A 25,681-nucleotide genomic window follows, 5' to 3' on the forward strand; every position below is an offset into this window, starting at 1 on the left:
CACCACAGTTTGAAAGCATCAGTTCTGCAGCACTCAGCCTTCTTCACGCTCCAACACTCATAACCATACATGAGTACTGGTAAAACCATAGCTTTGACTATACAGAGTTTTTTTGGCAAAGTGATGTCTCTGCTTTTAATACTCTGTCTAGGTTTGTCATAGCTTTTCTTTCAAGGAGCAAGCATCTTTTAATTTCATGACTGAAGTCACTGTCCTCAATGATTTTGGAGTACCAAAAAATAAAATCTCTAACTGTTTCCATTGTTTCCCCATCTACTTGCCATGAAGTGATAGGACCAGATGCCATGATCTGAGTTTCCTGAATGTTGAGTTTCAAGCCAACTTTTTCATTCTCCTCTTTCACCTTCATCAAGATGCTCTTTAGTTCCTCTTCACTTTCTACCATTAGGGTGGTATCATCTGCATATCCGAGATTATTGATTTCTCCAGGCAATCTCCCGGCAATCTTCCAGCCTGTGATTCATCCAGCCCAGCATTTTGCACAATGTACTCTGGATATAAGTTAAATAAGCAGGGTGACAATACAGAGCATTGATTTACCCCTTGCCTAATTTTGAACCAGTCCATTGTTCCATGTCTGTTTCTATGCTTCTTGACCTGCACACAGGTTTCTCAGGAGGCAGGGAAGGTGGTCTGGTATTCCCGTCTCTTGAAGAATTTTTCACTGTTTGTTGTGATCCACACAGAGAAGGGCTTTATTTTAGCGTGATCAATGAAGCAAATGTTTTCCTGGAATTCCTTTGCTTTCTCTATGAGCCAGTGAATGTTGGCAATTTGAGCTCTGGTTACTCTACCTTTGCTAAATCCAGCTTATACATCTGGATGTTCTCAGTTCACGTACTGCTGAAACCTAGCTTGAAGTATTTTGAGCATAACTTTACTAGCACATGAAATGAGCACAGTTGTGCAGTAGTCTTTGGCTTTGCCCTTCTTTGGGACTGGAATGAAAACTGACCTTTTCCAGTCCTGTGGCCACTGCTAAGTTTTCCAAATTTGCTGACATAGGTAAAGATGGTCAAAAATAAAGTCCTGAGGAGGTAATGTACAACATGTTGATTTTTTTTTTTTAAAGAGGTTACACTGAAAATATACTAAAATGGACAGTATGTTGGGTCATAATTGAAGCCTCGCTTCAAAGGACCAGAATCATTCACTTTGCTATTGGTTACAGTGCATTATACTAGAAATCAATAATAAAAAGGTAATCAGATCATCTATACCTGCTTGGAAATTATGGAACATACTTCTAAATAACATGTGTCAAGATAGAAACCAAAATTAAAAAATAAATATTTTTACTCAATTATATAGGCACATATTAAAATTTGTGGATGCTGCAAAAGGAAAAGGAAATTTTATAGATGTGAATGCACTTCAGAACATAAGAATGCCTGAAAATATGTAGACTAATCTTCCATCTCAAAAAAAACTGAGCAAAAGAAGAGGAACTCAAACTCAAAGGAAACACAAGCAAAACAAAAAGGGATGCACAGAGAAAACAAACATACAGTGGGAGATAATTAACAAAGCACAAGAATGGCTCTTTGAAATACATTCTTGTCAAATGCAAATAAAATAGTCACCAAAATAGACCATGTGCTGAGTCATCAAATGAGTATCTGTAAATTTAAAATTGAAATTTCACAAAATATCAAATTAGAAATCAACAACAAACATAACAAAAATTTACAGATATTTGGAAATAAAAAATAACCCATGAGTCAAGGAATAAGTCAAGTGAGAATGAAAATATTTAAACTAAAAGATAATAGAAGGATAACATAATAAAATCCACAAAAGAAAATACACATATAAAATTGTATGAAGGAAAACACAGAGCTCTGAGACAAATTTATTTATTTGTTTTTTAAATTTATTTGGCTGTGCCAGTTCTTAGTCACAGCATGCAAACTCTTACTTGTGGCATGTGGGTTCTAGTTCCCTGACCAGAGATCAAACCCAGGTCCGCTGCAGTGAGAGACTGGACCACTGGAGTCCAGTGGAGTCTTAGCCACTGGACCATCAGGGATGTCCTGAAATGAGAAATTTAAAAGTCAGGGATCTGTTTCCACATTAATCAGATAGAAAAAAGAAAAAATTCAAACCAAAACAGTAGAAGAAAGGAAAGAGTAACACTAAGAGAGTGAAAAATAATAAAAATATAATAGCAAAATAGGGAAAATGAACAAAATAAAAAATGTTCCTCTAGAAATACTAGTAAATTTGACAAATCTCTAGCAAGCTGTTGGGAAAGTAGCTGGATGCCCTATGAGTCCTGACGTGTCAAATTTTCTCTGCTTGATGACTTTGGTCACCCTCCTGAACCTTCTCTTAGGCCCATCTGTGCACTCGCTTGAGAATGTGCCAATTCGACCAAAAATCCACCACCATGTCCTGTGACTGTCCTCAATTTCTGATCCATTTCCTCATCCTCCATCATCCTCCAGGTGATGTCTGATCTCTGACGATACAATAAACCTGGATCTACAGGTGTTTCATAAAATCTGGAAAATGGAACAAATGTTTTGTCAATGCAGAGTGGAGAGCTGTTGCCCTGGAATACAGAACGTACCAGAGAACAGTCCCTCTAGTGACAGAATCTAACAGAAAACCAGCCAGCAAAGGGGAAATGTGTTTTGCAGAATCACAGCCCAAGCATCCCCAAAGTGCAACACACAAGTGGGACCTATGAGATTCGTATCATATATTTTTATGCTAAACTCACATATGAGTTTTCCGATTGTATGAGTTTTCCTATTCTAGGTTACCCTACTGAAAAGATTTTTAAAACTGTTATTTCCAAACTTTATTACATGGGTAACATTATGTCTTTATATATTTTCTGTGAAGTAAATTGAATAGAATTATTTCATATGTCTTCTAACTATTCTTTTACTCCCTTGGGCTTCAGATCTGAGCATCTAGACCTGTCTCAATTACTGAGAACTTAGGGATTTTCTGCTTATCCCTTTACACCATGATTCTCAGGGTTTCTTCTACACCCTAATTTATCATACCATTTTTTATGACTTTTAAAACCAACTAAAATATATTAGGTGAACATCAAGCTACTCTCACATCTGTCGATGAATTATAGTAAATAATATTTATGACCTAGAAACATGACCCTTGCACTTCTAAATTTCTCCAATGAACTGGACTGTTCATATCAGACTCCCACTTAAAGTTGCTTTATAGAAGACTAGTTAACAATAAATTCTACATTTATACTCTCTCTATGGGGATGTAATGGACATAATATAACATGGGATTAATATTTAGACATGCCAAAACACTAAGATTTAAAATTCAATCAAGCTTCCATTTGATCTAATTTTATAACCACTTAACTAAACAGTATTTTAAACACTTAACTAAGGGAAGTAATTGAGAATTACTTTATGTAAGGGAACAAAGACTCCTGGCTGTTTCCAGACCTTTGGAATGAATTTTTTATTTTAAGGTTCAACTAACCCTAAGGATGGATCACTTTTATTTTCAAAGTTTTCAAATACATGCAGAAATCCACTGGTCAAGGGACAATAATTCGTAATCATAAACGGAGAATGCGTTGGGTCCAGGAAATCACCTGAGGGAACAAACTTTTGGAGAATATCAGTGTATGTTTTCCAAAGAAGGGGTAGCAAATGGAAGTCTTTGGACCATGAAATGTCCCTGTGATTCTTGAGAATGTTTAGGACTCTGGTTGTGAAATAGTAGAACTATGTTCAAGCTAGCTCTGCTTTCAGGTGGGAGAGATGCTCCTAAATTGAGAACATCTTCATGCCATTTCTATTGGGCTCTATTTCTAAAGATGATGGACAATGTACTTTATCAATTTAAGCTGTATTAAAAACTCCTGAAGCTTCCTGAAGATTCAGAAAGTCTGCCAGTCAGGAACCTTTTTCAAAGATCTGGATCAGGAATCATCCTTTGAGGATCATTTGCTTCTGATCCTAGGATTCTTCGGGTTCTCACAGGGCAGCTTTGGGCTCTGGATTCCTCGGCCAATCCAAGTTAAACTTCATCCTTCCTTGATGATCTCATAGTTCAGATCTCTGTCACAGCAGGCCTTTCTGAAGTGCCTCCTTTAGAAAAGGCGCCTGTGGATCCTCTTCTAAAGTCACATGTGATCTTGATTTCAATATAGTTTTCATCTGTTTCTCTGCCTCCCTCTCTCTCCATGTCTGTCATTTGTACTGATTTGTACTGTGCCCTTTCGTCTCTCTCTGTATCTCTAGATTCCCTCACTAAAGTCCCCATAAGTCATACACTGGTCCCTGTATAGAGCAGAGGGGCATGAAAATATTTGTGTCTCTCCAGATTGGTCTCTCATGCACCAGTAGACACCTTTAACTTACTGATTTCCTGAGACACCTTCACTCTATCCCTCAGTTATCACCAAAAGCCCTGTAATATTCGGTGAACCTTTCCCAAAGACAACTCTAGGAAACATTTGGTAAGATTTCACTTAATAAGTAAAGATTTTCAGAATCTGATAGGGAATCAGAAGCAAGAAAGTAAATAAACCCACAGACAAGGTTCCTAACAGATCTCATCACATCCATCAAAGCCAGCCCTGGGTGGGCTTGAACCCCCAACCTTTCAGTTAAGGGCCAAAGGCGCTAACTGATTGCACCACAGAGCCAGACACTGTGGAGTTTCTTAACTGTTGTTTACCTAAACATAAGCTTAATCTAAGGAAAGACATCCAGACAGAACTTATTCTTATTTCAGTGAGAGAGTTTTCGCTAATAATTCAATTGATGGAAGCCCCTCAAAGGATTCCATAGACACGAAGATACATTAAATGGGAAAGACACCAGTAAGAGCAATGAAGATGGGTAAATAATTTAGAAGAAAATCTGTTAAGTTTTCCAATAGAAAGTTGGAAAAGTTGAGGGGAAACAAATGACCATCACGAAAGCCAACCCTAGCAAGTTGTTCCTTGAAAAGAACTCAGACGAGGGCTTCCTTTAGGTGAGTAGTTTGGGCACTTTCACATTTAGTTAAGTGAAAGCCATAACTCTGGTCTCCATTGTCTTATTATTTCATATTAACTAGCGCTTCATTATGAATTTCTGTCCTGAATGTTCAAATGGGTGCCACAGTATCAATAAAATGGACCTAAAAGTGAACAGCATTTTTCATTAGGTTGTCATTCTCTCTCTCTCTCTCTCTCTCTATATATATATATATATATACACACACTATATAGTATATAAATATATAAAAGTATATTTTAAATATAGACCCTTAACTCAATCACACACAGTTGCTCATGGGTGGGATGAGTGGGCAGGAACTGACAAGAGTCCCAGTTATCCTCAGGTCCCTTGAGACGTTCTGGGTCACTGCCTGGTCTTTGCCCTGGAAGCCACCACCCATTGAAGCCCTCACCCACTGAAGCCCTTCTATACCAGATGTGCTTCTCAAACACATTTTCTATTCCTTCCCTCCCCTTTTATCCTTCCCCTGTGGTTTCCAGGGTAATTCCAACCACGCCCTCCCCTATCCTGCAGTATTCTGGGACACAACTGGTGTTTGTGCCTGCGCCAGGCTCCTTTGTAAGTTCTTCTGCATCCTCCTGAGTTGATTTCACGCCTGAGAGGGGAAGCTGAGGACAGGGAAAGCCAAAACACTTTACATTGCTGTTCACGGAAGCTTAGTTCAAGTCTCAGGGATATTCCGCATTTTAACATATTAAAAAAAATAGAGCCTAGAAAAGCAAACACTTTAACCGGTTTCTTTCCATTTCATTCTCCCTGGCTGAGTTTATTACTCAGATCACTTTGTGTGTGAAGAAAGAAATGGCAACCCACTCCAGTATTCTCACCTGGAGAATCCCAGGACAGAGGAGCCTGGTGGGCTGCTGTCTATGGGATCGCAGAGTTGGACACAACTGAAGTGACTTAGCAGCAGCAGCAGCAGCAGCAGCAGCAGCAGCAGCAGCTTTGTATGGGTGTGAGAATGGTGGACACATTTACCAAAAAGAAAGAAAATTACCGCTTCTGCTGGGAATTGGAGGTGGGACTCCCTCTTAAAGGCTGGGAAATCTAAGTAACACAGATCTCCCTCTGCTGAGGATAGGGTCACATCAAATAAACCCATCTAAGTTGAAAGCATCTGGAATTCGAAAATGCATTTAATATACCTAACCTACTGAACAGCATAATGTAGCCTGGTGGTGGTGGTGTAGTTGCCAAGTCTATCAGACTAGGCTCCTCTGTCCATGGGATTCTCCAGCCAAGAATACTGGAGTGAGTTGCCATTTCCTTTTCCAAGGGGATCTTCCTGACCCAGGAATCGAACTGGGGTCTCCTGCATTGCAGGCAGATGATTTACCAACTCTACCCTAAATGTGCTCACAACACTTTCATTAGTTGAGCAAAATCTAACCTAAAGCCTATTTCATAACTGTGTTGATTATCTCATATTATTTATTGAATAGTGTACTCAGAGTGAAAAGTAATCATTTACCCTTATGATTGAATGGTTGCCCAGCTCCAGGAAAGTATCACACCACTTATCACTAGCACTAGCCATGGAAAAGATCAAAATTCAAAACTGGAAGTAGTTTCTACTGAATGCGCACCACCTTTGCACTGATACTGAAAAATTAACCACTGAACCATTTTAAGTCGGGGACCACAAGCAATGCACTGAAACATTAACTCTCTTAGGGAAACAGCACATTCCTGAGGCTTAGACAAAGGGTTTTCCCCCCTTCAACTCTACAGTATTATGTTATAAGACTACTTCCAGAGATATGAAGAACAATGGAAAAGTAAACTGAGGAAGAGTGCTTTGTGACTTTTGGATATTTTCAGAAATTTCACATGCCTGGACACACCTATCTAGAGCCCTCCTACTCTCTTAAGCAGGATCCCATTCCTCATTTTACCAATTTATCATTTTCTGCAAATGCAGGGTCCTAGCTTCTTGGATGGTGTGTAACTAAGTTGATTCAAAGAATTCATTGCAACAATAGGTTCATAACTTAGTCTAATAGTCTAATCATATAGGGGATGGTTGAGCACTAAATCACCCAGTTTGCAACACTTGGCATTAGATTAATCCATTCATATTTGCAGTAACTCTTCACTATATGTCACATGATGTACATGCAATAAACATTTACCACATACACCTAGGCAAAGCAACTGGGGAAGATGCTGGTAATAAAAAACATTAAGGAGCAACTTGTGTCATATATGAGCCTAATTTTAATGATGGAAATGTGGAGATGATATGATTTTGTATGCTTGTGTATTAAACAAGTTAACTCATATAAAAAACTTAAGCATTGGTCAAATGGAGACAGAACTGGAAGTATAAAAAAGGTATTTTCCTTTCAAAGGGCTTAGAAGTGAGGGAATCACAATTATAGTTACTGGGAAATTCATTTCCTTCCACTCATTATTTTCATCTTTTCACTCCACTTGTGACTTACCCACCCATAGGTGTGAGCTCTACATGCAGAACTGTTTAAACTTGAGACTGAAACGGTGACTTTGAATATCCTATATATAACATCAATCTGGAAACACAAGTTCATTCATTCAAAAAATTAAGCCCTACATGTGTTTTACTGTTAGTAACTTAAGTTTCTTCATCTTGGTATTCTCTATGTATGAGAAACGACAACAGATACTCAGAACTTTGAATAAATGAATATGACAGCTTGTCAGAGTCTGAAACTGGATCTTCATGATTCACGTGGAAGACATCATGAAGAGTCCACATGGAATAGGCCCACATGAAATGAACACAGATGTTTTTGTGTGCTGAGTTTTGAGGATTGTGAAAAATGTTACACCCAACAGATCATAATTCATTTCTCTCCTCCCAAATAAACTTCACTTATCAAATTGAGATCTTAACAAAACTTGGTTATTTAGAGCCAAAGTAGGTGAATCCACTTGACCCAAAGAACACAATGATAATTATATTGATGACAGTTAAGCAGAAAGAACAAAAAGAACTTAAGACAATAAAGGGTGCAAGCGAAACTCAAATGACTTACTATTATTGCTCTAACACTTCCTGTAAGTTTAAAAGCCAGAGTTTTACTCTATTATGAGGCTGTGTGTAGATTTTTTCAGTTTTTTGTTGACATCTCAGTTTTCAGTTCCCCTCAGTGGCTTACACGCATTCTATCACCTTCAGAGCTGCTTTGTATGTTGTGAACATTCCCTTGTCTAAGCGTAGATAAAATGTATAAATGCACCAGAAGGACATCATGTGTGCACAACTACCTCCTAAGCTTTGCCCACCTTTACAACGGTCTGAACCCAACACGTCATCTATGGAGTTTTGTTTGCAATTACAGGAGTATATCAGGCTCTTTCAGACTTTGGTTCACTTCTTAGGATGTTACTTACTTTCCCGGATAGAATCAATCAGGCCTTCCCATGGCTTCACTCTACCTCTTATATACATCTGGCATGATGCCCATAGTACTTCTATACATTTATTTCTTAAACATCTGTCTTTTTTAGCAGTCTATAAGACTTACACCAAGGGCCATGTGTCCTCATATAGTGACTTAGTAAATGTTGAATTAAATAAGTGTTAACAGCATGGCCTAAGAAACTGATTAGATGGAAAACTATCCAGGTTAAAACAGAGGGAGGTATCCTGTGTCCAGGAGACGGATCAAAGGTGGGTGAATTCTGTCCAACACACAGAAGTTGGAACTTATCCAATGACCATCTCCACCCCCCCACGCCATAAACTACAAAGGCATGTTTAAAAATATATATTTACATATATCTTTTTCTATTCTATAAATATATTTTGAAGGTGACTCCCAAGCCACTCTAGCCCATTAACCCCTGTCCCTATTAATCTTTTCTAAATAAAAAGGATGTTGCTGCTGCCCAATAATGTGGTTGGTAAACAGCTGTCTGGACTAGCCATTATCACTCTAATTCAAGGTAAAGGCCGTTCCTAGGGCCAGAAAGAAGGACTTTTAAAGGGTCCCAGGGCGCAGAAGGCAGGAAGCCAAGAACTGAACAAGGTAAAACAGACATGAGCAGACTAGCATAATTATGCTAGTAAGAACTAAGTGCCTCAGCCAGGCATGTACAGGAGCTGGGAGGAGGAAGACGAGAGGCCTTGTTACAAAACTTTTGAGGAACTCACCAGACTCCTGGTTTGAGAAACACAATAGAATGTCCGCCTGGGTAGTCATTATAAGGTAGAAGGGACGCTGGGCTGGGCTAGGAGGTGGAAGGGGCCTCTCTGACCCTCAAGAGTTCCTGACCGGTGAGGAGTCCCCCCTGTTCTCTGAGGGTGTAGGGGCTCCAAAGATCTTGGCAAGAAGCCCTCGGTTGGAGCGGGCCTGGTCCTGAGCGTTAGCCAGGCGAGCTCGTTCACGTCCCCCTGGCCGAGCTGCCTTCCGGGCCCTTAGCTCCTGCTCAGTAGGACGCTGGGCAAAGGCCCAGGAACCATTCGGGCGGGTAGAGTCCCCATCAGCCGCAAGAAAACGCTGTCCGCGCTCCACACTTCGAAGATAGAAGTCAGTCTCACGCTTGGCCTGGGCAACCTCAGCCCTCAGACGCTGCCTGCGCACCTGGCGCTCAAAAGCAAGATGCTCGCTGAGGTGAGACCAGGTAAAACGGTGCAGGTACTGTGGACAGGAAAACAAGAAAAGATCTGAGTAGGGCAGATCAGAGATGGGGAGTTGATGGAAGGGATGGGCGCCAAAAAGATGACAGGGGTGCCTGGGCTGTGGCCACGAAGGCGAGACGGTGCATGGTGCGGCAGACAAGCCAATCTCCTCACCTTGAGGTTCCACAGGTCATAACGGAAGGGGCTGCGCCTGCGAGAGCCCATGGGTGTGTTGTGAAGACTGGCCGCCACACGCTTGGCTACTCGCTTGTCCCGGAACTCCACCCAGCCCTCCGTGTAGTCCTTGCTGTACTTGGACCGCTTTTTCCCTCCGGCGGTGGAGGCAGCTGCTGCCTTCTTCTTGCGCCTCACGAACCCGTCTGGAGTTCAAGACAAAGTAGTGGTCAAAGAGGCCCATACAGCATCCACTCAACAGCACCTCCCACTCACCAATTCTCCAGACCTCCCTGCAGGCCAGGATCCCACCTTGTCTTTACCCAGAGGTGGCTAACTGCATAGTCCACACTTTACCCCTCAACTAAACTCAACCTTTTCCTCAAATGTTAATTCTTTTATCATTACATCTGCCCTAATCGTTCTATTCAAAACCTGCACAGGCCCCCAACCCCAATTAGTGACTGACTGAATGGGAGTTGGGCGGGGCCTATTATATACTGTCTCTGGACCTGGGCCTCGACATGACAGAGATACGTTCAGTTTTGTGGAAAAGTCACTGAGATTTTAATTCAGGCAGTACTCATTTAACAAACTTGTAAATTCGCCTCAAGAAAGTAGGGTGGGAGGAGCCGAGATTAGAATCCAAAAATTAGCGAAGAATTTAGGCTCAGCTAGATATACAAAGCTACCCACACTCCGTTTCAGCCTTCTAAGAAACGTGCGCGTCACCTACTTACCAAAGAAAACAGACACAGGTCCCCGGCTCCGTCAGCGCCTCCAAGCTCAGCTGAGGCAACAAAACACGCACTGTGTATTCAGTGCCAACGAGTACCACCCCTCTTCCCTCACCATCAAGGCCTGAGCACTTACCCTCAGCCTGGAAAAAAACACGCCCGACCTCCCCGTAGGCGCTGAGAAGGTTCCGTACGTGTAAAGGCCTAAAGCGGGGCGGGATGTGGCCCAGGTACACAATGCCCGGCACTACCCGTTTCTTGCTGCCACCAGCCGCCTCTTCAGATTCCTCCTGTTCCTCCTCTGCCTCCAGTTTCTGGTCACTCCCTTCCAGAGGCCCCGGCTCCGCGGCGCCCGGCTCCAAACCCTCTACCTCCATGCTCGCCGATACGTAAGACAGGGCAGCCGTAAAGCGCCGCGCCTCTGACGCACTCGTGTGCGACAGCCTGCTTTGGGTGGGCGGGGCCGGCTCGAGTGACGTCAAACGAAAAGAAAGGATTGTGCCCGAAAGTGCAGGAACTAGCGGAGAGGGCGGAAGTTGGCCCTGGGTCAGCCGCGAGATACAAAGCTTGAGAGCCTTTGACTTCCGAGCTGAAGAGACAAAGGCGAGGTAGACCATCAGGTATAATTTACCCTAGAGAATTCCGTGGTGAAATGCAAAAGGAGGGGGATGAGGCATGCTCTTCCGGAAATTTTGGAGAACTGTTTTGGAAGTGAGGGGAGGTTTCTGTGTATTCTAGCGGTCAGAGTAACATTTTACCCGAAGGACTCGCGTGAGACTCCAGTTGGGGGATGGCTCAACTTTTGAAGTTTACTGAAATTTCAGTTTTTTCATTAGTTAAGTTTGAGTGTTAACTAATCATTATATCTGTAGTGCCCAACGAAGGAACAAATGTAGCAGTCAAATAATCATACCAATGGAAAACTGATCGTGACCATCTGGCCCGTAGGGAGGGTACATTTAAGGGCTCCTGTATTGTTGGCCTAATGTTCCCATGGGCAAAGGCCAGACCTAAAGTACATCTTCCTACCCACCCTGGGGCTAGCCATGGCCACAGATTGGTCCTGCATAACCAATGAGTACTGTTTGGGGCAATCCACCTGATTCCAGGGTTGACTCCCTAGTCTGTCCCAGGCCATTGGGTGGATTGATTGGGATCATAAGTACCTTTATAGGTCTTATAGCACTGTTCTGTCTGTAGAAAACCCATTGGCTTCAAGTCCTTTTTTGTCTATTATCTGGTTATTATATCTAGTAGTGTCCTGTTTTTTTTTTTTTTTGGACTGTTTGGACTTATTAGCTGTCACATAATATTGATAAGCATTTTCTGAGCTAAGAATACAATTAAAATGTATCCCACGGCCTTTTGTCAGATCATCAGACTTTTTATCGAACCAATGGGTAGTGGCTGCTGTAATGACAGTTTCCACACTCAACTTTTGTTGTTTCATCTGAAGAAAATAGTCACATAAACTAGGCATGTCACCCCTTCATAGAGGTGACACCCACCATGGGAGTCCATCCATGACAGACATGGGCATAGCTCCGCCTACCCAGCAGTTAGATCTATTATGGAAGTCCGAGTAGGAATGTGCCCATGAGATGGAAATGTTGTCTTGTGCTGAAATTAGGGTTAGTCCCAGGATACCAGAAAGTCTACGTAGTAGGAGTTGATTGTGGAGCTTCATATTTTCTTTTTAAGATGATGTTGGTTTCACGGAGATCAGCGAGGTCCTTTTGTATAGTCCACCCGGCGTCCTCCAGGTCTGTGTGGTATGTCCTCTTCACCCTCGTGTGATGGATCCAGGGAGTAACACCTGCAACTTTAACTGCCGTAGGTATAGTTAGTACAGCAATATATGGACCGTTCCAGTGTGGGGCCAAGGAGTCATGCTTCCAATCCTTGACCCACACTTCATCACTGGGCACAAATTCATGAATCTGCTCCCCAAGGGGGAATGACACCCATTCTTGGACAAACTTAGTTACCTGGTTTATCACTTTACCTAATTTTTCCATCCTCTGTGAAATCCCATTCCCCTCTTACCTGGCAAATTTGCCAACACCTGTCTTAACTATGGGAGGGGGTCTTCCATAGACAATTTCATAAGGAGAATAACCATGGAAACACAGGGTCATTCTTTATTTGAGCAAGGCCACCGGAAGTAAGTCCATGAACAGTCAGTCTTTATGATCCATTTTGAAAGTGTATCTTTTAGGGTTTGGTTAGTTCTTTCCACCATTCTGGAACTCTGGGGCCTATATGCTGTATGTAATTTCCATTTGACATTTAGAGGTTTACGTAAAAAAAATAAAATAAAAAAAGAGGTTTACATAGTTGTTGAATTAAATCGGCTACAAAAGCAGGGCCATTGTCTGATCCTATACTGGTTGGGAACCAGAATCTGGGGATTATTTCTCGACTCAGACAATGAGGCACTTCATTTGCTTTTTCAGTTCAGGTGGGGAATGCCTCCACCTAACCTGAAAAGATACATACCATGACTCGTAAATAATGATAATACCAGTAGGGTTTCATTTCAGTAAAGTCCACTTCTAAATGTTCAAAGGGCAGAGTACCCTTTAATTGTATTCCCAGAGATTTCTGCTTATGTCTGGGGGCAGCATTGACCTGTGAGCAAGCAGAACAGTTCTTGGATTCCATTTCACACAAGGAAGAAAGCCGTGGTATTAAAAAATATTTCCGAATTAATTCTTCCATTTGTCACATCCCAAGTGGGTAGCCTGGGCTACCTAAGACCCTGATGAAGAGGCCAATATCTCAGGAACTAGCAACCTGCCATCCAGCAGTCCCCACCAGCCCTTTTCATTCTTGGTGGCCCTTTCTGTTTCAGCCAGCTGGTCTTGGGCCGGGGTATACTGTGGAAGAGTTGAAGTTAACTCGGGCATTCTCAAGAGCACAAAAGCCTTAACAATCCCACCCCAGTGCCTCCAAATTCTTCAGCGGCTTATTTTGTGGCTCCATCTGCCTGTTGGTTTCCCCGTGCCTGCAGGGTGCCCTCTTTTTGGTGAGCCCAGCAATATATTACTGCTACTTTTTCAGGTTCCCATACAGCATCTAGTAGGGTCAAGATTTCTTCCTTGTTTTTAAAGTCTTTTCCGTTAGCTGTTAAGAGCCCTCTCTCCTCGTATAGGGCCCCACATACATTGCAAAGTAGCAAAAGCATACCTGGAGTCAGTGTAAACGTTGGTCATCTTACCTTTTGAAAACTGGAAGGCCCGAATGAGAGCCCATAATTCAGTCCGTTGAGAAGACCAGTGAGATGGCAGAGAACCAGCCTCGACGATGCTCTTTTCTGTGACTACTGCATACCCCGACTCCCATTGTCCTTGTTTCACTAGGCTGGCGCCATCAGTGTATAGGACCCAATGTGGGTCCGGGATTGGCTAGTCTCTCAGGTCAGATCTGCTAGCATAAACTTCCAGGATTTATTCACAATTATGTGAGGGTCCGCCTTCCCCCATAGGACGGAGTGTAGCTGCATTTAAGGCCTGACAGAGCTCAATAGTAACATGAGGGTTCTCACATAAAAGTCGCTGACATTGGGTAATCTGCTACATTGACAACCATTTGTGGGGATCCCCTCATAGGAGAACACTGACCTCCTTTACAATTAAGGAGAACCTTTACAATTAAGTTTTGGCCCAGTTAGCTTGTTTGCTTCTCGGACCAGTAAGGCAACCATGGCAATCGCCCGAAAGCACCCGGGCCATCTAATAGCAATGTTGTCCAGCTGTTTTGAGAGATAGGCTATTGGTCTATCCCGTGTCCCCATGGCCTGGGTTAATACCCCCATAGCCACTTTGTCTTTTTCAGTCACATAAAGAGTGAATGGTTTAGTAAGTTCTTGTAGACCCAATGCAGGTGCCAATGTAATTGCCAATTTTAACTTTTCAAAGGCCTGTTGCTGCCTCTCAGCCCAATTTAGTAAATCCCCTTCTGGCCCTGTTAGGAGTTCATACAAGGGCTAGGCCATCTGAGAGTATCCTGGGATCAAAATTCTACAAAACCCAGTGGCTCCCCAAAATTCTGGGACCTATGCAGGTTTTTGGTCGTGGGATTCTCAGGATTACTGCATTCCTGGATTGGTCCAACAGTCTTTTGCCCCCTCTCAGGACAAACCCCAAATATCTTACCTCCATCTTGTAGATCTGTGGCTTTTTCCTCAAAACTCGGTAGCCCGCCTCCATCAACAGTTCTAGCAAAGCCTTAGTTCCTTCCCAGCAGTGTTCTTTATTCTCTGCAGCCAACAGCAGGTCATCCACGTATTGTAGCAGCCAGTATCTAAACCTTCCTGGCTGGAATGAGTCCAGATCGGAAGCCAAGGCTTCCCCGAGAATGATCAGGGAATTCTTAAATCCTTGCGGGAGGCAAGTCCAAGTGAGCTGTTGTTTGGTGCTCCCTGCAGGATCTTCCCATTCAAAGACAAAAATAGGTTCAGATACCGGAGCAATATGGATATAAAAGAATGTGTCTTTTAGATACAGGCAAGTATAGATCTTAGCACTCGGTGGGAGGAGGCTGAGTAAGGTATATAGGTTAGCAGCAGTGGAGTGTAGAGTTACCGCTGCTTGATTGACCAGTCTGAGGTACTGTACAGGCCTGTAGTCCTGTCCCCTTTCCTTCTTAACTGGCAGGATTGGTGTGTTCCAGGCTGACTGGCATTCAATCATGATGCCCACCTGCTGTAACCTATTTATATGTGGCAGGATACCAACTCGGGCCTCCAGTGCTAGCGGGTACTGACATTTCCTGACTGGTATGGCACCAGGTTTGAGTTCTCTTACCACGGGAGCTTGATGTTTGGCAAGCCCAGGCAGGGGCGGGGTGGGGGTGTATCTTTCGCCCAAACCTCAGGGAATTGTTGGATCAGCTCTCTCTTTGGATTGTTTAACCCATCTGGCTTCCCTTCCAAAGGATCATGCAATCTTCATTCATCTTGAGGGGTTACCAAAAGGGAGAGTAAACAGCTGGTCGAGAGCGGGTCTTTCTTGGAGAGAAAGGTCACTTGTGCACCCAATTTAGATGACAAGTCTCCACAAAGAGGTACTGGGCATTAAGGAATATACAGGAATTCATAAGTCACTTGATGCCCCCCCCACCCCAATCTGGCATTTTGGGGGTAGACAGAATAGTCTAATCAGCTTTTCCCTGGTTACTCCTGCAGCAATGGCCTTCTCTGGGGGGTCACCGGTTCGGTCACCACTAACATTTCTGCTCCAGTATTCACCATAAAGTCAATAATTTGGTTCTCCACTTTTAGTTTTACCATGGGCTCTTGGGGACCTTGTGTCTTTGAGCCCCGGCACCCCTATTCAGCCTCCAGTTCAGCCAGCCCTAAAACAATCAATGCCAGTTATTTTTCCCAGCTGTTCTGAAGGCATTCATTTTTCCAGTGGCTGAAGCCCCGGCATGGGCACATTGATTTGGTTGCAGGGCGATCCTGGGCTTCCTTATAGGAGGCTTGCCAGGAGACCAAGGCTGATTTAGAGGGGGTGGAGGTATTGAGGAAGGCCCAAGGAGGGGCCTTCCCAAGGCCTCAGCCAGTAACACCATCCTCTGATCTGCTCTCTTGTTTTCTTCTCTCCGTTTTTTCTCAGCCTTCTTTTTTGCCTCCACGTCTCTGTTTTTGAACACTTTATTAGCAATCTCAATTATTTGTGTGCTGGTCATGGCTAATACTCTGCCTACCTTTTGGAGCTTGCGTCTGATATCAGGGTAGGCTTGAGATACAAAGGCTGTATTTATCACAATTTGAGACCAAGCTGCCTCTGGATCTATTGGTGTATAAAGTCTATAGGTCTTGCATAGTCTTTCATATAACTCAGTAGGTGTTTCAGTTTCCTTTTGGACTACTTCGGTTGGTTTTGCCATATTTATAGACTTACGGCAGCCCTCTTGAGACCTTGTAAAATAGCCGTCCTATATCTCTCAAGGTGGCCCCTTCCTGCCTCTGTGTTATAGTCCCAATCGGGCCTTTCATCAGGGTTGGCTAGTTCTGCCCACCGCTGTGGGTTTACAGTACACTCGGGGGCCACTTCTTGTAGCCATTTTCTAGCCTCAGTATGGATCCTGTGTCTTTTTTCAGTGCTGAAGAGGGAAACTAGCAGCTGGATTATGTCCTCCCACGTAAGATGGTAGGTTCGAAAAATAGTCTCCATCAGCCTGATCATGCCTTGGGTTTCTGCCAGTTTAGTAGGTCCACAGAGGAAAATGGTTGGTAATAGTAGGCTCGGGGAGGCTGGTGGTAGTGTCTGTCTGCTCCCTGAACCGGAGCTGTTGCACTCTGTTGTAGCTCTCTGCGAGGCATTTGTTTACCCCGGCTCTTTGGCGGAGCGCAGCCTCTGTCGAATTCCTGTGTCTCCTTCCCCCTTTCCGTCAGTACTCACCGGGAGAGGCTGATACTTTTTAGGAGGTTCGGCTGAGGCTGAGTCCTGTGGACGTTGACTAGAGGTTCCTACCGCCGGGATCGGAGCCTGCCGAAATGGCGGTTCTACGATCTCCGGGGGAGTTGGCCCAGGAGCAGCTGGTGGAGCCCCAGCAGGCCCTGGATCGGTGGTCATTAAGGCGGCCTCCGGTCCTGGTGAGCATTAGGTGGCCGGCGCGTCATCCAGTATGGGAGAGAGGGCAAATCACTCCCGTCCGGATCCTGCAGAATTTCTTTTTTGTCATCAGTCGATTTTTGTGCCATTAATGTTTTCCCTCTCTCTTTTTGAATGCAGAGTCTTGCCCAAGGGGGAGGATCTCGAGCCAACCACAGCCAAGAATCAGTATATGGGTATTGATCCGGCTGCCCCGGCGTTCCGGTGACTACCGCAGACCGCTTTTATTGTTTTTAAGTCCATGGTGCCCTCTGGTGGCCATCCTACTCCCATAGAGGGCCGTTCAACCTCACAGAATATGCGGAATCGGTTAGGCGTCATGTTCACCCCATAATCTTCTTCAAATTCCTTCTTAAAATTCTTAATCATGCACTCCAATACAGTTGCCTTAGATTCACTTCCTCCCATCTAGCTTACATTCTCGGACCTTCTTCTTCCTTCCCTTTTCGTTCTGTCCACGAAGTTCTCGGTATCCTAAGTACTTCTTGATATTTCTACTCAATGAAACACATATTGCCATTCCGCCTCCTTCTTAATTGGGGTGAGGAGAGCCTTCCTGCTAGAAGGGGAATTGGCGAGTCTTCATCTGCAGGTCCGCAGTGCCGAACCAGAACACCAAGTGGTCCAAGATTATTTTCTCCTCTCACTTTGAAAGTCCGTTCTGCCTTGGTGGGCTTGATTGGGTGCGGATGAAAACATAGATGGATTAAATATCCCACGTCCCAGACGGTCTCGGGAAAGGTCAAATTGTTTTCACTCGCGTATCTTCCTTCTTTAAGCCTGACAACCCTGAGGGGATGAATTCCACAGCAGATGGGACACCTCCTCGGGGAGGGCAGAATATAAGCACACAAAGACCAAGTTTCTTCTTCCCAAAGCCCTCTCGCAATCGCCTGGTAATAATTTACCCCAAGACGACGCGGACACCACCTCCTTTATGACTTTGACGGTCAGTGTGTCCCCTCCATGGGGTCGCTAAGAGTCGGACACAACTAAGCGACTTCACTTTCACTTTTCACTTTCATGCATTGGAGAAGAAAATGGCAATCTACTCCAGTGTTCTTGCCTGAAGAATCCCAGGGACAGAGGAGCCTGGTGGGCTTCCGTCTACGGGGTCGCACAGAGTCGGACACGACTGACGCGACTTAGCAGCAGCAGCAGAAGCAATGTGTCCCCTATTCCCTCCCAGGGGGTTGATCAGGCCCCCTCTTCCACCCCGCAGGGTGGGAATCTCCTTACGTGAGCGCTTAACTCCCCTGCCCCAGTCCACTACCCACTAACGTGAAAGATCCCGGCGTGGGGAAGTGGAATCTTTACAGAAGGACGAGGCGCCTTAACCCCGTCTAGAAGATCAGAGCCGCGAAGCGTCGGAGTAGCCCCAAATGGGACTTGTCTCTCACAGTGAGGAGTTTCCCGGCCAACGCATGAAATGTAGCCAAAAGCTCCGGGAAACAAACTCACTCAGAAGGATAGCGTGAATAGTGGATTGCAGTTTATTACACTCGCGGTCCGAGGCAGAGTTTCCTCTTTAGCCAGGGACCCCGACCGAGTTTTGTGACAATCTATTGTGCCCAAAGTGTATGGGCCCAAGCTCACATACCCAAACTGGCTCTGGACAACCTTAGTAAGAGATACAGTCAGGTTTTAGCCATAAATTCACATTCTAAAGCCCACATCAATAAATATTATTAAGATTACAGATAGTGATTGATTAGATAGTGGACATTGCATTCCTTCTGGCTCGGGGAGGTCTAGGTACGGGGTCTGCCTGGTCTGGGTTTTTGTCCGCCCGGGAGGCCTGTTCGTGTGCTGGTATTTTATCTCCATGGCCTCCCAGATATACAGTCCAAAAGTTCGCCGAGGGTGTAAGATGGAGTTCCTTTTCTTTTAAAAATGGAGTCAGTCCAGTCAGAGCAACCTGCTTCTTTCCTTTTTCACCTCCATCAGCTGAACAACCCGCTAGAACGGACTCGGCCCTGGCAGTTCCCAACTATGGCGAGGCCTTGAAAGCGGTCCCTTCATCAAACTCGAGGCCGCTTTCCGGGCTCGCTCCCCTCATCTTGAGGCCGGAGGACTTGTCCGTTTGTGCGCGCTACCCGTGTCCTTAAGGCGCCAAGATTCCTCCGACCCACATCCGCCTTGGGGTCGACTGCAAGGCGCCGAGCTCTGGAATGCGTACAAATACTCGGGCCGGCTTCCTGGAAGGGGCTGTGGACGAATTTGTGGCTCAAGATTTCCCATCCCGGTGGAACCAGGGAGCCAAGAAAGCCAGAGGATGGAAGCAGTAGTAAATCTACCTACAGTCATAATCCGAGATGACAGTCGTTGCTGAACAGAACTCCAAGTATATTTTCTAAAGTTAACTCGCCACGTGCTCTTTGATGGAGTGGTTCTAAAGACTAACAAACTCTATTTCTCTAGTTCTCATATGCCTGTTTCATTCATTTATGGACGAGAACTTTCTGCCAGTTGCCTCCTACTGTTTTGGAATGGGGAGAGAAACAAAGTAGGTTTCACTTTTAGCTCTTAACACCGAAGTCTTCAAAATACTGAGCCACAAAGAGTGAAATGAGAAAACTTTGGGGGATTGACTAAAAGAATCAGGGAGGTGGGTCTTGTGCAGGAGTAGATGATGTCAGTTGCTACTGTGATGGCCACAATGGTAAATTATGCTGTGTTCTTTACCTTGGGTATATTTGAAATTGTCATTGATAGAATGTTTATTCACATAAGTCTCAACAGAGAGCTCTAAAGGGCCTTTGAACCTTTAGGAAAAATGAAAACATTGTGATAGGGTGACCTACCCCTTTGCCATAACCCCTTCTCAATTCCTTGAAAAATCAGTTACTGGAGATTCTTTAGCGACCCAGATGAAAAAAAAAACTTTTTTGACAGCTTCCTGTGCCTACCTCAGGTTCACTTGTTTATTTATCTATATATTCCTACAAGGTCATCGTGTTTAGGGTTGCAATGCTACTAAGTCACTTCAGTCGTGTCCGACTCTGTGCGACCCCATAGACGGCGGCCCACCAGGCTCCCCCAGCCCTGGGATTCTCCAGGCAAGAACACTGGAGTGGGTTGCCATTTCCTTCTCCAATGCATGAAAGTGAAAAGTAAAAGTGAAGTCGCTCAGTCGTGTCCGACACTCAGCGACCCCATGGACTGCAGCCTACCAGGCTCCTCCGTCCATGGGATTTTCCAGGCAAGGTTACTGGAGTGGGGCACCATTGCTTTCTCCCTTAGGCTTGCAGTGGTTTTTTGCTAAAATGAGATCTCCTTCGAGCCGGATTCGAACCAGCGACCTAAGGATGACCACAAATTAAGTTCCTACAGTCCTCCGCTCTACCAACTGAGCTATCGAAGGAGCTGTGAGGAGCTCTGTTAGAATACTTTAAATATTCTTTTATCTGAGTATTGTAATTTTGACTGTTTATTTCAAAAATAGAGGTAAACATGAAAGGTGCTAGAAATATTCTAAAATTAATATGGGTAGTAATTATAGAAGTGTATTTTAAAAATTAATTCCCTTGAACATTAGAGAGTTGTGCTTTGTTACTCCTGTTCTATCTGCTTTAGCACCTTCTCTCTCAATCAAAAGTGAGCCATGAGTGATAAGGTTTTCCTAAATGGGTAGAAGAGGGACTTGTTTTCTTGAAGCGGAGTTACTATCCAATTCATTCATTTGAGAAGGTAAAGATCTTTGTCTATTGACCTGGTTCGGCCTGTAATTTTCAAAAACTCTCCTCCTTCGAGCCGGATTCGAACCAGCGACCTAAGGATGACCATGAATCAAGTACCTACAGTCCTCCGCTCTACCAACTGAGCTATCGAAGGATCACGTCTAAGGTCTCTTTTAGACTCCCTTTTCTAATGTCTATTTAGATGATTTCTGCTATGATAATATGCATTCCTTTTTAAAAGTATAATTAATTTAAAGCAGTCTTTTTAAAGGCTGAATAGGTCCTATGTCATGATCTGGGTAGTTGCTTTCACGGATTTAATAAATATTTAAAATCCATTGGGTTGTACATCTAGGACGTTAGGATATTGTTCTATGTATATCTTAAACAAAAATTCTACCGGCATCCCATGTCCTCCTCCCTAAGTATTATATACCTAGGGTGAGTTTCTTGCATTACGTCCGATTTCCTGCTGTCCCCCTCTAATTACCATTTCCTTTTTCCCTAGAAAAAAGTGTCTAGCTTTGCTCAATAAATGATATAATTACTGAAAACACAAACAATTAGGTTGAAGAGGATCCCTAAGTTGTGAGCAAAGAAATATCTGGTGCATTTTCATATCATTGTGATTCTCTTTCTGAAAATCTAATGGGAAATTGTGTGTGTTCATAGCTCTAATCATGAAATATAAGGAGTGTCAATTTTTTTAGTTGGATAAATAATTTGGGTGGTTCATATTATATTGAATGATTACTGTGGTGCAATTAAAGTGAAACCAAAACACCTATAAAATTTAAATGCAAATATAAATAAATGTTTTTTCCAGAGAAAATGGTCAGACATTGAGGTTCAACAGAGATTGCCTTAGACTTGTGCCTAAAGCAGAAATAGACATAAATGGGAAATACACTAAATTATCTGGAGAGAAAAGGCTTTCTTTGGAAATATACTTAAGGAAAATATATTTTATAAATGTCTGTGCTTTTATACAAATTTATGCAAAACTATATTATTTCTACAAAATGATATTATTGAAAAATATTCCCAAATTTTCTGTAAATGGCAATTACCAATGCCCTCTATTTAGAAATATTGAGAGATGTAGTCAATATTGAACTCAGTAATTAAATCCCTTTCCATGAAAAATTAAGAAAATATCTAGCAACTTTCAGTGTTCCTGACCTAACAGAGAATTACCAGCTGGAGAGGCAAGATCCTAGAAAGTGAAGTTTCTCATTCATTGTCCAGTGTCCTATCCATGCTTCAGATACAAGGTGGAAAATAGCAAATATGCCAAGTGTGAAAAATTCAGCATGGTGCTGGATTCAATTGCTGCTTCAGAACTGTTGTGTCTTGGAATCCAGAAGTCTTACTGGGGTGATACTTAGAGGCACAGGAAGCTCCCAGGAAGAAAACTGAGAAGACAAGTCCACCTTGCCTCTTTCTCCTCCAGCCTGGCATTCTCCCTCTAGTTTCCTTTTTGACAAAGGAAGGGGACTACAGAGGATGAGATGGTTGGATGGCATCACCAGCTGGATGTACATGAGTCTGAGTAAGCTCAGGTGATGGACAGGGAACCTTGGTGTGCTGCAGTCCTTGGGGTCGCAGAGTCAGACATGACTGAGTGACTGAACTGAATATAGAGCCTAGTAGTAAGTCAGCAGTATAGTTTATAGAGTCCTAAGTCCTTTATCACAAGGCAGATTAAAGGATGAGTGTCTTAGTCTGCACCAGTTGCTATGACAAAATACCATAGACTGGGTGGTTTAAATAACAGAAATTAATTTTCTCACAGTTCTGGAGGCTGGGATGTCTGAAATCAAGATGACAACCATTCAGTTCCAGGTGAGAGCTCTTTTCCTGATTTGACAGAGAGAACTCTGATGTCTCCCATTATGAGGATAGTAATCCCACAGGATCAGGGCCCCATCCTAACTACTACATTAACCATAATCACTTTCTAATTCCAAATACAGTCACACTTGGATGTGGGAAGAACACAGTTCAGTCCAGAGCAGTGAGCTTAGAGTTCAGTCAATAGTTCAACAACTGGTAAAATGTCATTGTGAATTTTAAGACAGTATTCTTGATCTTCATTTTACTTCTAACGGAAGCTAAGAGGCTCAAATTTTAATACCTGATCCAATGATATTGGAAACTAGAACTCCTAGCTCATGGTTGAAATCCCCAAGTTGGTCCCAGTTCATAATCAGTCATCCCAAAGCTCAATCCATGGATCTGAATTGTGGAATTAGGCCACTTTTTTCTTTTTTTCACACCAGTTCCACATTTGCACCCCTAATATAATCATGGAAAATAAATGTTAAAAAAAAAAAAAATGAGTGGAGGCCAAACTGACTTTTGTACCTGGGTAAATTCTATCCAAGGAAGAGTAAAGTGAGAACAAGTAGATGGAGACAAGGCAAGGCTGACCTTGAGCCGAGTTTTGAGATAAACGGTGGCTTTCTACATAAACTTGGAATATCTGAGTTTTGAACTCTTTTGTCTCAAATGGAGTGGGTACAGGAAGGTGGAGGACTTTTTTCCCACAGAAAGTTATTCACTTTTTTTTTTTTTGTCAGCCCTGATTGCAGTAAAAACGAAAAGAGAAGCACAAGCATTTAAAAGGATTAAGAGGGTTCTGGAAAGGCCTGCACAGCATGCCTACACAACATAGGAACATAGAGTCACTTTCTTGAGTAAAATGCTCCATCTTCTCCATTTCAATTTTATCGCCTTGACCCAATTTCATTGAGACTAGAAAATAATATTAAGCAACAAGAACAAAAAGTTTCTAATGATGGAATTTCAGACAAAGAAGTAGTTGATGTTTAGATGTTGGAGGAGAACCTTCAAATGACTTTACTGCAAGTGATGGTCCTTGAAATGCCCAAGAGTTCTCTCTTCAGAACTAACTCTGTACAGTACCTAGCACCTAATACAGTACTTGGTACCTGGTACTCCACAGGCCCAGAATAAAAAGTGGCATCTACTACTTTTGTTTTTGTTTTGCAGAGAATCCAGATCTAAGCATGTAACCATGATTATATTCTCTTCTCTTATTAATATTTACCTTAGAAAAATAACTTGTACACGCTTGATCCAAATTGGGACTACGAAGTCAGAATGAAGGGAGGAATTTACTGGGACGCACATCCCCTCGTGACTTTGTGTCCACCTATGGAGATTTTTTTTTTAAAGCCAGATGGAAAGCAGATCTTTGGGGACATTTGTACGAACTCTGGAGAATCTGTTTCTGGAGCTAGCAGAGTCAACCGGTGGAAAACTTAGGAGTGAGGGAATTGGAAGGAACTGTTGGGATGGCCAAAAGCCGAGTCTCATTGGTTGAGAAACTTGAATTGCCCTTCTGGATGCACCTGCAATTTCCTCCCTGTCCCCGGTTTCCGTAGATATAATTCCAGTGTGAAACTCTTGTGCAATATCGAACACAGGTACAAATGGCAGTGGCCACGAGTTCTGAATTACTTTCAGATATTAAAGCGAGAAAGGAAGACAAGTTTATCCATCTGGATGGGGAATTAGCTCAAATGGTAGAGCGCTCGCTTAGCATGCGAGAGGTAGCGGGATCGATGCCCGCATTCTCCAGCTTTATGTTCCACCTATGCTTTGGGCTTTATTCCCATGCTTCAGTAAATAATGTACACCTTGCTTAAGCATTACCACTTAAAGACACAATTCAGTAATATTGATGATCTCACCTTTGTCTTCAGTGATAGGGTAGGCAAGGTGGGATTCTTTGGGTTTTCTCTCCGTTTTTGAAGATTGTCTCTACCAGGTGAATTTACACATCTACATTCCAGTTATTTATACGTTAATGTTACATTTTTATTCTCAGAATCAATTTCCCACATATCTGACATTTTGAAGATAACCTCAGATTCTTACAACTGAAACAAATGATTTCCAGAACCTTTTTTGAAAACTTGGGAGGTAATAGCTTTATGTACTTTTTAACACGATTGTGACGAGCTAAAGAATATGTAGGTATGTTTGAGGTTTGGGCTTTTTGTTTTTTACATTCACTCTTCCTCTTCTGAAGTCATCTGGCTGTTTCTACGGAGTTGGTGGGGCTGCTGCTGGCACTAATACTGGAATCTTGCAGAATATGGCCTAATTATGGGAGGGAAGGACTTCCAGGTGGCGGTAGTGGTAAAAAACCTACCTGCCAGTGCAGGAGACTAAGAGACGCCTGTTCGATCCCTGGGTTGGGAAGATCCCCTTGAGGAGAGCGCGCAACCCACTCCCTTATTCTTGCCTGGAGAATCCCCTGGACAGAAGATCCTAGAGAGCTACAGTCCATAGCGTTGCAAAGAGTCGGACACGATTGAAGCGAGTAAGGAGGCCAGCACAGCACGGGAGAGAAATCGCAGTGGAGAACTTGTTTGAATTGGAAGCTCTGGTGCCTTGGTGAGAAAATCCAGGACAATCTAATAAACTGTGTATCCAAGGCCCATGTTATTTTTGAAAAGAAAATTGAACCATTTTTCTTGTCTACTCTTTTGCCCTCAATTCGCTTTCAAAGAGCAAGGATACTACCAGTTCTAGCCGTTAATATTGGTAGTTGCCAATGTGTTATAGGCAATGTCTCTCAAATCTAGTTCATTAAGCCTGGACTTCTGTGTCCTACATTAATTCTCTAGGTGGTTCACTCACCAAAGTTTGCGAATTGCTTACTTACAGAATAAAAGTTCTGAAGCATGGGAAGGAACATGCAAAAGTGTCAGGCATATATTCTCAGACAACTCTTCCTTACTTAATATTTTTTATAGTTGGGAACTCTTCCGTATGTATTCGGAATCACATTTTTCAC

General features: G+C 43.2%; 1 protein-coding gene, 1 long non-coding RNA gene and 3 other non-coding genes across 13 annotated transcripts; 2 read left to right on the forward strand and 3 right to left on the reverse strand.

Moving 5' to 3' along the window:
- Nucleotides 1-1,861: 1,861 nt before the first annotated feature.
- ABT1 (activator of basal transcription 1) lies at nucleotides 1,862-17,396 on the reverse strand. 9 transcript variants are annotated; one of them, XR_009597624.1, is made up of 6 exons: nucleotides 14,705-17,396; nucleotides 10,684-12,375; nucleotides 9,811-10,016; nucleotides 9,169-9,655; nucleotides 2,375-2,525; nucleotides 1,862-2,054 (listed from the first exon to the last, which is right to left on the reverse strand). XR_009597624.1 is itself a non-coding variant. In XM_042237179.2 (4 exons), exons 2-4 carry the CDS (start codon nucleotides 11,162-11,164, stop codon nucleotides 9,275-9,277), a joined length of 1,068 nt encoding a protein of 355 aa, XP_042093113.1. In that variant the 5' UTR covers nucleotides 11,165-14,979; nucleotides 16,958-17,396; the 3' UTR covers nucleotides 7,228-9,274. The 9 variants fall into 9 exon arrangements, 4 of the variants coding, with proteins under 4 accessions (XP_042093113.1, XP_060259363.1, XP_011956501.2 ...); XR_009597623.1 differs by having other exon boundaries at nucleotides 10,684-17,396; XR_003586290.3 differs by having other exon boundaries at nucleotides 2,302-2,525; nucleotides 10,684-17,396.
- On the forward strand, nucleotides 11,052-23,336 carry LOC121817403 (uncharacterized). The gene is made up of 2 exons (XR_006057294.2): nucleotides 11,052-11,167; nucleotides 17,291-23,336. It is a non-coding gene; the product is annotated as an uncharacterized LOC121817403 (long non-coding RNA).
- TRNAY-GUA (transfer RNA tyrosine (anticodon GUA)) lies at nucleotides 20,445-20,534 on the reverse strand. Its single transcript is given in 2 exon segments — nucleotides 20,445-20,480; nucleotides 20,498-20,534. It is a non-coding gene; the product is annotated as a tRNA-Tyr (tRNA).
- On the reverse strand, nucleotides 20,915-21,004 carry TRNAY-GUA (transfer RNA tyrosine (anticodon GUA)). Its single transcript is given in 2 exon segments — nucleotides 20,915-20,950; nucleotides 20,968-21,004. It is a non-coding gene; the product is annotated as a tRNA-Tyr (tRNA).
- A 1,047-nt stretch (nucleotides 23,337-24,383) lies between the features above and the next one.
- On the forward strand, nucleotides 24,384-24,456 carry TRNAA-AGC (transfer RNA alanine (anticodon AGC)). Its single transcript has one exon. It is a non-coding gene; the product is annotated as a tRNA-Ala (tRNA).
- Nucleotides 24,457-25,681: the final 1,225 nt, after the last annotated feature.

Source organism: Ovis aries, chromosome 20, assembly GCF_016772045.2.
Source record: "Ovis aries strain OAR_USU_Benz2616 breed Rambouillet chromosome 20, ARS-UI_Ramb_v3.0, whole genome shotgun sequence".
In the NCBI taxonomy this organism is placed as follows: domain Eukaryota; kingdom Metazoa; phylum Chordata; class Mammalia; order Artiodactyla; family Bovidae; genus Ovis; species Ovis aries.